The 12,500-nt window shown below is 44.2% G+C and overlaps 1 protein-coding gene across 1 annotated transcript in view; it reads right to left on the minus strand.

Moving 5' to 3' along the window:
- Positions 1 to 12,500, minus strand: part of LOC143035584 (uncharacterized) — a 62,223-nt gene that overhangs the window by 34,767 nt on the left and 14,956 nt on the right. The window contains exons 4-6 of the mRNA XM_076202453.1: positions 11,970 to 12,097; positions 6,868 to 7,098; positions 5,519 to 5,743 (exon numbers count right to left, since the gene is read on the minus strand). Of these exons, the coding sequence (XP_076058568.1) occupies positions 5,519 to 5,743; positions 6,868 to 7,098; positions 11,970 to 12,097 (584 nt within the window). The remainder of the gene's footprint in view (positions 1 to 5,518; positions 5,744 to 6,867; positions 7,099 to 11,969; positions 12,098 to 12,500) is intronic.

The following is a 12,500-nucleotide window of genomic DNA, read 5'->3' on the forward strand; positions in this document are numbered from 1 at the left end:
GTGTGTGTGTGTGTGTGTGTGTGTGTGTGTGAGAGAGAGAGAGAGAGAGAGAGAGAGAGAGAGAGAGAGAGAGAGAGAGAGAGAGAGAGAGATTTAGGTTAACGTGTTGTAGCTATTAATACGTAACAGATGTGCATTAAGGGGCGTTAGGATGGTTTGCAAATACGGTATAGTGACGCTGTCTATAGATTTAATCCTGGCTCACGTCAAACTCCTTTGGTATAAGAGACCTCAACATACATTCGATCAACTCCTGTGTTCAGGTTATTTCATTCAGCTTAGGGATGTCATCAACGCGAAGTGGGCGGATTGTGACAGGAGAACAGATTATGCCTTGGAGGACAAGCCTTTGGGCTGTACCGTGAGAAGAGAACGCAAAGCAAGTTTCTAAACAGTGAATGAGAGTTCTTAGGAGTGTTGAAGTAAAGAAGGAAACGTTTCATCCCTAAGGCAAAAGAAACATTGGGCATTCTAACGCCTGCCACTGACAGACGATTTGTTTCTTCTTCCTAGAGTACGTCCCTTTGTGTTGCTGGGAACGAGTGCTCTACTGTCTGGAGGAATGTTCGTCGTCAATAACAATGAAATGGTTCATCGGGACACAGGATCAAAGTGATATGAATCCGTGAGGATGACGATGTGGCAGATGTACTGCAACTGCAGCACATCGTCTTCCATGGGTCTTAGCTTCGTGACACAATATCCAACGATTTCATCCAGCTGAGAGGATGGATTAGGGACAAAAGTTAGGGTCTCCATCATCCGTGACCCAATTTACTTTGAATCTGACATCACTTTAACCAGAATCGCTTGGGCACATCCTTAACAAAATACGTTTCTTTCATAGTGTCACAGGGGGTAAAAGGTTCATCACACTGGCCTAGTTTTCCTCCAACCTCCGATTAATTGGCGGTACTGCCCACCTCAGACTTTTTCCGCCGTAAAATCACTATAACAATATATTTCGTTTTTCTTCACGAAAGCTGAGGGCTCCAAATTTGCTCCAACAGTCGGAGAAAAAATCATTCGGTTTGATAATACATTAAACTAGAGCTGCAGCTTCAGCGTTAGCCAGATCAAAATCAGTAGATTTCAACAGAGGGATGAAAGGAATAAGGTTTAGAACGACAGCGCCTGGTGCGGTGTAGTAGTGTCTAGTGGCGAGTTGTGGCCTAATACGGAACGTCGGCCACTGATGAGGCTTTTGACCAGCCGAAAAGCCACAAAGGCGGGTCCGCTCATCGTCGTCCGCCCAATTGGCTCTCAGTCAAGATCTCCTTCCTTTCCACCTCTCCCTCTCTCCCTTCCCCCGCGCCCTCCAGATTTCTGTCACACTTCCCCTCCCCTCTTGATTTATCTTTATTTCTCTCGCCGCCTCCTTCCGGAACACTTCACCAGGGCCCTTGGGTCTCTGCTGCAGTTCATGCCGCGGCGTCGGTTGGACCCGTCAACTTCGTCAATATCATGCGACTCCCTCGGTCATTCCCACGCAGCGAAACTATACACTGACCTACAGAACGGGGTCCCACACTGCGACTCACTAGCACACAAAGGTAACATGTACATGTACACGTATGTATATCTATACGTGTTGAAGGGAGGGAGATTTGGAAATTTAATGAAAAAAAAGAAGAAAAAAAATAGATGTAGAATATTGAGGTTTGGCAGAAGCATCATGCGAATACGGAGACTGCTTGCACGGTTACTAAACGCTTCCTCCTATGTCTGCCATATCTTGACGGCAGTTGCTGTGTTCAAACAACAAAATTAATTTTAACCCGATCTCGTTATGAACAGAGTAGCCTTCCCGGTAGTCTTTTTATTTGTTTATCTGCTTTAACCATTGCAACGATTATGTCGGAAAAGACACGGAAAGATTGGAGGGCGAGCGATGGAAGAAATGTACCGACACGGGGAAGTAGGAAGAGTAAGGACGAAGAGTGGAAGGTGGCCGGTGGGGAAAAGAGAAGGGAATGGATGTGCAGTTGGTGAAGAAAATATGAACGAGTGAAGTGGGTGAAGAGAGAAAGGAACGGCAGAAGTTGGGGAGAGGGAGGAGAAAGGGCAGTAAAAGAAAGACCAAGAGGATGGGTGGCAAGTGATCCAGGAAGGTAAATGAAGGATGGAGCTAGCAAGCGTGCGAACGAACGAGGGCGTACCGTATTAAATTGAAAAAAAAAGAGCAAACCAAAAGAAAATAAACTAAGGTGCTGGATATACAGTATGTGTTCAAAACAAGGATGAAAGGCCATTTAGCCAAGGACACGATTTCACTATTATCTACTTTGCCGGCAGTTTGCTCCGGACTCAAGACCTGCGAGTGACCAACCTCATCAAGCGTCCAATAACATTTCCATGGATGTGTGTCGTCACAAATTTCAGCCAATGAAAGGAGCCACGACATGGCGCCACTTCTCTCCGCCAATCAAATTCGCGACACCGTGGCGCCGTCGCACTTCACCAGTGATCGGACTGGAAAGTGCTCACGCCACCCTGACCGCAAATGAAAACAAAATCCATGAAGGTGTGCGTTTGCAGTATCCAATAACAACACTGCCTTCTCGAAGTCAGCCAATGAGCTTGGAGCTCGGCGAACACACCTCCCGCACGCTCTCCAGACCCGTTTTCCTTCGGGCGGGGAGCCGCAACATTAGTAAAAAAATTAAAACCGTTCACCTTTATCCCATCAACACGGCCACGCATTTTAGGAATTATATTCTAGTGAGGGGCCAGGTGACTTTATGCAGTTTAAGAGTTCTCCCGTTTGAAGTGGGCCAAGATCGATGGATAAGTCTTAAGGTTTGAAAAAAGATTGTAGTCCCTCCGTAGCCGGAACATATGGCAGAAAAAAATACATCACTGTGATGAAGGGTCGGGGTTTGAAGTTGCCTAATATTAGACACAAGGGTGACATTCCGATTTGTTGGTGAAATTCGGCTTGTATAAGAAAATGATACATTGATTCATACAGACGTTTTACACCACGTTTAGATTTAGAGAACGACCGTTATTTATAACTTCGATTTTTTGTTCCGAATAAATTTACACCTATTGCTCAAAATTTAATTCATCTTAGATATCCACAGAATTTTAAAACGTTTATACATCAACATTTAACGAAGTAACGTTCCAATCAGACAAACCTCACAACTCGATTTGTGAGGAATACAGTTTCAGTGAGTATACACACGCGCTTGTGGTTGTTTACATTTAAGCAAATGTGTGTGTGTGTGTGTGTGTGTGTATTCACTTGGTCTTTTGGATCACGTGTTCGACTCGTGATCGACAGCTATTTCCCTCCTGGAAGAGAGCTCAGAGCTCGTAGGTCCGATCTATGGGTAATGCTGACCTTTCACACACACACACCCCCAACTCCCCGCCCACGAGAGTCAGAGTAACGACCCGAAGCGCAGCTGTACCGAAATTAATTTCGGCCCTGGGCAGGATTCGAACCAAGCACTACGCGCACCACCATGCTAGTAGTTCATCGTTCTACCAACTGCGCCACCGAGTGTGTGTGTGTGTGTGTGTGTGTGTGTGTGTGTGTGTGTGTGTGTGTGTGTGTGTGTATTTACCTAGTTGTATTTTACGGGAAGGGGAGCTATGCTCGTGGTATTTGTGTTTGTGTGTGTGTGTGTGTTACCTAGTTGTGTGTGTAATAGATAAGTTCACGCTGCAGGAGACAACTACAGTGAAAAATCAAGGAAACCTTAAAGACATTTACTTTCATAAACTAAAAGCAGAGAGTACTAGGATATGTATTTTTGTGCCGGCTGTGTTTGTGTGTGGTCCATCTGCTTCTCTGTGTGAGCCGTAACAATATTATTCAACTTGCCAGCGTCTGGGATTCCCTCTTTTACTACCATCAGGACAACCGAATGAGCAATTTCTTTAACTACGTCATCGACAATTCGACATGCACATCTACCGATAGCTGGCCAGACAGTCTGTCCCGTGCGTCTGCTAACGCCTACTGACAGACAGCTGGCCAACATATCAGGTATCCCGTTGGAGTCGACCAGACGCATACAGATGGCTGAGGGAGGGGAGGGGGGGGGACTGAGTTATTGGTCTGAGTAGACAACTCGTATCCTAAGTTTGCTGGTTCAAGTCCTTGGAGTGGCGTTGTTTGTTTGTTTTTCGCGAGGAATTGATTAGACTTCATCGTCATTTCACCAGAATCCTTCCTCTGCTTATCTTAACAAGATATCCTAGTTGAAATAATTCCTATAATATAATCTATGGGCGAGAAACCAGCAAAATATTAATCGCAAAATAAGAGAATCATTCAAATGAATGGTTATGATGAAAGAAAGCGAGAGAGAGAGAGAGAGAGAGAGAGAGAGAGAGAGAGAGAGAGAGAGAGAGAGAGAGAGAGAGAGAGAGAGGGAGAGAGAGAGAGAGAGAGAGAGAGAGAAAAGTCAAGGCGATCAAGGTAAACAACGGGACGAAGCCAGGGCAGCGCTCTGCACATGACACTGCACGTGATCGTCGCTTAGCGAAGATGAAGTTGCAAGGAGGTTAAGTCTGCGTTGGCGTGGAACACTTGGTGTTTGAGCATGCAAGACGTGTTGCATTACTACCGTAAGGACTGCTGGATTCGGTTGCTCGCCGGGTTGTACGTTTCCTCTGTGATCGAATGACTGCGTGTGTGTGTATAATATATATATATATATATATATATATATATATATATATATATATAACGTATGTGTGTGTGTGTGAAGATCACGTGCTTGACTCGTAATCAGCAGCTACTACCTTCCCAGTTGAGAGCACCCCATCCTTTGTTCAAGAAAGTGACGGTTTGAAGTATCGTTTTTTTTTTTTTTTTTTTTGTGGGGCTTGGTTTCTGCTAAGCTCAGTTGGCGGGCCAACTGTATTTACCTAGTTGTATCATACGGGAAGAAAGCATCTAGTTTGTTCTTAAATTCTTGTATAGTTTTTGCACACACTGTTTCCTCATCCAATTTGTTCCAGATATCACTCTGTGTGGGATACTATTCTTTTACAGATCTCTTCTATAACAACAATCCTTTTTGTGTTTCTTTTCATGCCCTGTGTGTTTCAGCGTGTGCGTACTCAAATGCGTGTGGATTTTATAGAAAACAATATAGTGTACATACTTCATAAAAGTAAGGATATATAATAAAAAGTTATTATATACAGACTACGATTACCGGTACGAAACGTTACGAAGCCCCAGAACTCGAGTAAACATGGTCAACCTTGAACAAGGGGAAATACTCTATCGCTCTTGTTCCAGCTGAGCAATTTAATTTAGCCATGCGGTAGCCACACGGCTGAATGGGGTGTCGATGGATTCCGACCCCGTTTTCCTTTAGCCCCGCCACATCAGCTCAACAGAAGTGTCTAGCATTGGTAGGAACACTCGTGCATAGAATAAGCCACCTTGTCCAGAGCTCAGCCATAATGACTCAATGTAGGACCTGCACATCCCACGGGGATAGGGGATGATAAGGCCTCATCATATATTATTAAAACAAACAACACCTACCTTTCGTCGCACGCGCAGTGGTTGATGGTTCCTATACTCCAGTTAACGACCCCATATTTCTTCTGGAAAGCCTCGATGTAGTAGGGACACCGAAGGTCGTGCTGCCGGCAGCACCGGTCTGCCCCGAAGTTGCCTCCGAGTTGGTGGTAGTAGCTGGAGTCGTAGCCAGGTCCGCACCACTTGGTTTGAGGGAACCGTAACCCGTGCATGATGGACCGCCGAACTCTGTAACCGTACATCCCCCCAAAAGTCCAGGGGTTCTGTGAGGATCTTGCTTAGGTCGACCGGTGGCGCAACACTCAGTTACAACAATTTTTTTTTGTTCACTCTTTCGCTTGCACTCGTGGAGATCGTAGGTGAAGTGGGATTAGTCGATGTGGAAAAGAGGGAGGGTGAGAGAAAAGAGCTGTGATGCGCAGGAGACGGAGAGGGTGAGGTGGGGTTAACTCTCAAAATTTGGGTTAAAAGAACGAGGGGGAAAGGGGTTGGAGAGGCTCGACTCGAGCAGGCTCTCGAGGTCAAGCCTGCTTCGCCAGTCTCAGAAGCATCTGCTTCATCGTTTTTGTTATTTTGTTTATTGTTTCTGAAGCAAAAAAAAAAATCACGCGACTACTAGTTACAGGCGAGAAGTTTCTTTTCACTTGCTACGTCTTCAGATAGGTCCATTTATTTCATTTGGGGGAACTTGTCCGTACAAGTTCGCGCTGTCCTCATCAGTCACCGAAATCAAAACAAAGAGGAACCCTTCGAAGTCGAACCCAGTTCGAGAGAGCTGCGGGACGGAAACCAAGCCATAGAAAGACGTCGAACCGAAATCGATTTCGGGAGTTTCCTGACGATCGCAGTCCGCGGCCCTGCCAACATTCTTTCGGACCGCGACCAGCCCAGGAAAGAACCCGCACGCGGAGGCCAAACTCACCTTGACCGATGTCCGATAGTGACCAAACACATACTTACCTCACATGGTCTCCTTCAAAGAACGAAGTGACCCTCGTTAAACCACAACCGATGCATTGACCTCTTCAACACAGTGACACCATTTACATGTTTTTGTTTCCATTAACAGCAGGCGATTATATTCAGTTGTTGGGTAGACTGTGGCAAAAAATGGTTATTCCATTCATAGGCTGAATAAAGCTAACATTAACAGGAATATATTGTAAACATTGCCACAGAATTAAAGAGGTCGATGCCACGCTCCACGGGCGTGTTTGGGCCTAAGAGTGAATCTCCCGTGGTCTTCGATCGCTGCGCAATGGCAGCCTGCACACCGAAGGCAACAGTGAAAGCCACAGACACTTGAAAACACTAACATACACACACACTGACGTGCAAGACACCGGACTTACCTCTCGTCACAAGAGCAATGGGACACGGTCGTGAACCGATAGTTGTAAATCCCAAACTTCTTCGAGAAGCCGGGGATGTTGACCGGGCAGAGGTCATGGTAGCGACAGCACTGGTCGGCCCCTACGTATCCGGCCAGGCTGGCGTACCCGTTGGCGATGTTGTCGTCCCCACACCATTTGGTTCCAGGCATGATGAAGAAGGTGTTGTGTCCAGACGAGTTCCTCCTCACCCTGCACAAGCGGCAACCTCGTCTTAGTGCCCGGTGCCTTATCCTTCGTCATCGTTTTAGTCGAAATTCTCGTCTGGCGAAGTCTCCGCCATAAACACAAACGCCCAATCCAGCTTTGGAGAAGCCACATGATTACTGAAAGTGGTCACTCCCCTTGTTTCGTAACCCCTTCTAGTCTGTGACACACTTCATAGATTTGTGTTCAAGCTAGGACCATGAAATTTGACTCCTCATTTTTTTTGGGGGGGGGGGGGGCTCCGGATGAAAGGGATTGCAATAGGCCGAAGTTTAATTTTGTCCCAAATTTACCCGTTTAATTGAATAAAATCGATTGACTAGCATTGACCTGAACAGAATACAAAAGTACGCCAGAGCGTTTATAGGGCTAAATCAGGCCCCACCCACCCCTCACAGCAAGATGAAGTTGAAAACATGGCCTCCTCCACGTGATTGGACAGTTGATTGTTGGCGTTGACTTCTAATCCTTCAACACTATGGCATAATTTACCATTCATATACTGGTTGATGCCTATTTGAATTTTCAAATGAGATGACCAAGGACCAAATGAAGTCCCGATTTTATTGAGCCCAGTCCAGGCCGAAGTCGTTCTTTCGGCTGAATACCATCGGCTCGTTGTTAGCCAGAGGGAAATCCACAAAACAGGCCATAGTGTTGGAGGGAACAGGGTCTAAGCACATACTACACAGACAGACAAACATCAAGCCAAAACCTTTGCACTACGATTACAACGCACCTGGAATAAGGCCATGCGATGTTGTGGGATGTTGTGACGTAACTGTAGGTTGTGTATTTCCTTCACATACTTCACCCTAGGTCATGGTATTCTATCAGTCTGACACATCCATGAATCTTAATAAAGTTTCTTGGTTCTTTAGCACATGACAACACATGGGGTGAAATACGCCGAAGGAACCTACAGATCATGTCTTTATGTAGTATTTACCAACCACTAATTCATGGGCAACACTACAGGGCATTCCATGATCTACACGGCGATCTTATACTATGCAAGCACAAGCAAATGTCCTTGCAAAGCAACGCCACTTCCCTTCAGAGTGTGGTTTTCCACAACTTGCACACAACCGTCTCGAATGCACACCTTGGAAACACAGCAGAGCTTGTCACATAAAGCATATTAGCCGCATACTTAAGCAAATACAAAGGTTTCCTATATACAAAAAAAAATGCTTATCCGAGGATTTCAAACAGATTTAAACAAGGCTACACAGCATCAAATCAAGAACAGCCTGTAACGTCCTGCATTGGGAAAGCAGTACCCAGGCTACTTTAGACAGTCGTGAGGAACATAATCTACTTGTTCTAAAGAGCGTGACATGCTAAGACTAAGCTACATGTATCTACTAATGCTGTGGCATGACAGATAAATACAACACGCAATGGTGTGGCCTGGGAAATAAAACCCATGACCAACCTCTATCTACTGAACCGATATGAAGACCAACCCGATATAACAGATGAGAGTGTCTGCTCTCTGGACTGGACACCAGAACGTACAGGAATGACACATTACTACTCAAGAAGCGACGGGCCCGGCCCGCCAGGAAGAAAAGAATCAGTTAACTAATCGATTGTAGGGAGGAGAAAAAAAAAAAAAAAAAAAAAAGATGTTTAACCACGCGGAAAGAACTTCAAGTTTGTTACTGGTACTAAACTTCTCTTGGAAATTAATGTTCAGAAAACGATGAATTGTATGAAGTACTGTTTTGGTTCGCTTTGACTTGGTTACCTTAGCTGTCATTATTCAATTATTCTTAAAATTAGATTACATTAACGTAACTTGTTATTTGAACAATAAGTGTTTAGACCCTGTAGCACTTGGGTCATGTGGACGCACTATTTTTCTGTAGTGCTACAAACATATAAATCACAGATTTTTTTTTCTGTTTGCAGTACTTGGAAAATATGAGAAAGCTTGTTATAGCTTGTTCTTTTTTATTTGGCAAAAGTTGGTTTTAAATAGAAAAATTCTCTGCCCTTATGGCACTGAAAATATTGGCGGAATGCGTGTGTGAGCATACGAGTAAATTGAGGAAATAATGAAAAGAATTTAATTCAAAGAGATTGGACAACTACAAACCAGTTGTGTAGCAACATCAACAGAGAAAATTTCCGTCAAGTTTAAATGAACTATCGTGTAATAAAGACGGTGATTAAAGGCGTCCAACATTTGCTTTCTCGCTCCATCCGTCCTACTCCCGCTCCACCCGTCCCATTCTCGCTCCAACCACTCAACCCGTCCCACTGTCGCTCCAGCCGCTCCACTCTCGCTCTACCCTCACCTTTTGCTCCACTCATCCCACACTCTCTCCTTCCGCTCCACCCTCATTCTATCCGTCCCACTCTTTTTCTCAAATGTATTTTTAGTAAAGGAAGTCTAGGGCCCAACCAAAAACTCGTGTCAGTAAAGCGGGGTAGGCTGGGTTGGGTTCATTTCAAGCCATGGATATGCTGATGAAACACACACACACACACACACACACACACACACACACACATACACACACACGCGCACGCACGCTCGCACAAACACACACACACACACACACACACACGGAATATTTATTTCAATCCTGGATAATTAACATTGACTTAGTTTTGGTGTGACTGCCTGTACGGGTCGTCAACGCGTCCATATGTGTAAAGTACCCAAACCCTTCATGATCTAACGTGAATTTTGACACCATTTCTCTCGCCTCGTATTTATGTAACATCTACAATTTTACTTCATGTATACTGCTTCAACTTTAATTTACACCGTGCACACGTTCGCATAGTTTAACATTGTGAAAAATCAGTATTTCTCAGTGCTCCAAGCATGTATTGTACATACGCCTTGGTAATTTGCTCATGTATAAAGCAGGCGAAACATTCCAGGGTTAGTTAATTTTACGTGCATGACAACGTTTTACGGGCCAGAGTTATCTGACAGACCACTGCTACAGATAGCAGAGGAGAAGGATTAAGATAACCGATGAGTTTGAAGGCGCGTTAACCCCTTCAGCCCAGAGACGCACTCTATACTCTTGCCAACACCAGACGATTTAGTGCGAGAACAAGGGGGGAGAGAGAGAGAGAGAGAGAGAGAGAGAGAGAGAGAGAGAGAGAGAGAGAGAGAGAGAGAGAGAGAGAGAGAGAGAGAGAGAGAGAGAGAAAGAGAGATAGACAGAGAGACAGACAGAGACAGAGCGAGACAGAAAGAGAGAGAGAGATAGTTGGGGGGTGAGGCTGACTTCCAAGGCCCGTTTTCTTTCCTCCACTGAATGATAGATACCGTCTGGTGTTATCAAGAAGAAAACGTGGAGAGGGCGACATCAACTGAAGGGATTAATCTTATGAAATGTATAGAAGTGTACAGGAAACATCATGGGTTGATAACCATGCCTTTTTTTTTACGCTAGAACAAACTACAATGTACAGAAAACAAACAGAAAGAAAAGTCAAAATAGTCTAGAAGGGTAAACGAGACAGGATGGGTAATTTAGTTATCAGGGTGTGTTTTTCACTATGGGCCAGATAATAATTGTGGTGGGGTGAAGAGAAAAAAATGCGGATATATAAATAAGAACTACAAGTATCACACTCAACTAGGGAGTCTGGAGGTCAAGTAAACTAAAAAATGGCCAAAAGAAAAAATGAACAATATTTTGTGTACGAGTTCAGTCAGTAGCTAGTGAAAATTAATAGACTATATATGGGAGTGCTAAGGATTCAGAATATGCAACTAAAGAAATAACTCAAATTAGGTGAAACTGTGTTCCCAAAACATCACCTAGTCTTAGAGCTCCACAGTTAGGATATATCATCATTGTAAACTCATTTCAGATTTTCACCAAAATTCTCGTAAACATACTCGGTACTCTTGGTGTGTGTGTGTGTGTGTGTGTGTGTGTGTGTGTGTGTGTGTGTGTGTGTGTATCGTGGGGAAAAATGACATGAAAAGGCTGGTACAATTGTCTTCTGTGACTCCTTAATTTTTATCTAATTCAAAGCCTTCACACATGAAATTTTTAAGGCCATTAGCAACAGTATTATACAGCGTTGTAACTGTACTTTGGCCCCATATTCTGGCCGGGTATGGGAAGGGGTATACAGGTAGTAGGGTATGATTATGTGTAGATAGGTAGGGAGTGGAAAGTTTGAGGAAGGAACCGAAGCAAGGCAGACCCATAAACAAGTCAAGAGTAAAGTGACGGAAGAGACGGGTGGTGGAGATGGTGGTTAAAAAGTAGGATTGGGGGGCACTTGATGGCAGAATGGGCTTCAGAAGAGACGTACAAATTGAATAAATGTATTGAACCCTTCAATACGGTGTCGTTGTGGCAAACAGGCAATTTTATTCAGAGATAATCACGGCCTGATGGGGGAGGGGATCTATCATTTGAAATCTTTATGTTAGAACCACCCTCCCTCAGGCCGGAATGATGATGATAATTAATGATCAATAATCAATAATTAATAATAATAATAATGATAATAAATAATGACAAGAATAGAAAGCCATGCATGATGCCACAAAATCTCTGCGCGTTGTTGTATTGAAGGGATTCAGAGAGAGAGAGAGAGAGAGAGAGAGAGAGAGAGAGAGAATTGAAGAGCAAAGCCCACAGTTCTAAAACGTTCCTGAAGCCACCTCCACACACGTGCACGCGAGCGCGCACACACACATGCATTCACAATTCACTCCATAACAGCTTAGCATATATGTATCCACAATTCTACTTCTCTATGCACAAATTATACTATTTACAAATGTTATGTTTATTTTTGTCACAATATATTTCAATTAAAACATGTACCGCATGTAAACAAACAACGGATAGTGTATTCACCTGCGTAGAGTGTTGTGCTCCTGCTCCTCCTCCTCCCCGACGTCTTCATCTTGTCTGTGATGGTTGGTGGCGGTGCTGTTCCGGTAAGCTTTCACCTGAGCCTTGATCATTCGCCGATGGGCCTTGCACTGTCAGAGCGAAGGACAGGAATGGTGTGAGTGGCCAAGTCTCCAAGTATGGGACTGGTGAAGAATGGCAAATGCATCTTGTAATGTGAGCCAATGTTATTGTGTTTTCATGGTGGAAGTAAAAGGGTTATAATCCTAATACTAGGAATGGGATGAAGACAATAATTAGTCCGAAGGGGGGTGGGGTAATTCGTACTGTGAAACGAAAGTCTGTTTTGTAACGACAAAGCACAGCTGCTAGCATTTACTACTTAATGTTGGAGTAATACTAAGCAAGTGTGTACTTGTTTATGGAGTATTAATAAGGTTTGAATGGGCCGACGTTGTTTTGACGTGAAACGTAATCAAACAGCCGTATCAAGGGTAAATGTGTAACGGTATGGGTGGAGACATACACGAGTTT

The sequence above is a fragment of the Oratosquilla oratoria genome, chromosome 2, assembly GCF_046742065.1.
Source record: "Oratosquilla oratoria isolate Oo_2021 chromosome 2, ASM4674206v1, whole genome shotgun sequence".
In the NCBI taxonomy this organism is placed as follows: Eukaryota; Metazoa; Arthropoda; class Malacostraca; order Stomatopoda; family Squillidae; genus Oratosquilla; species Oratosquilla oratoria.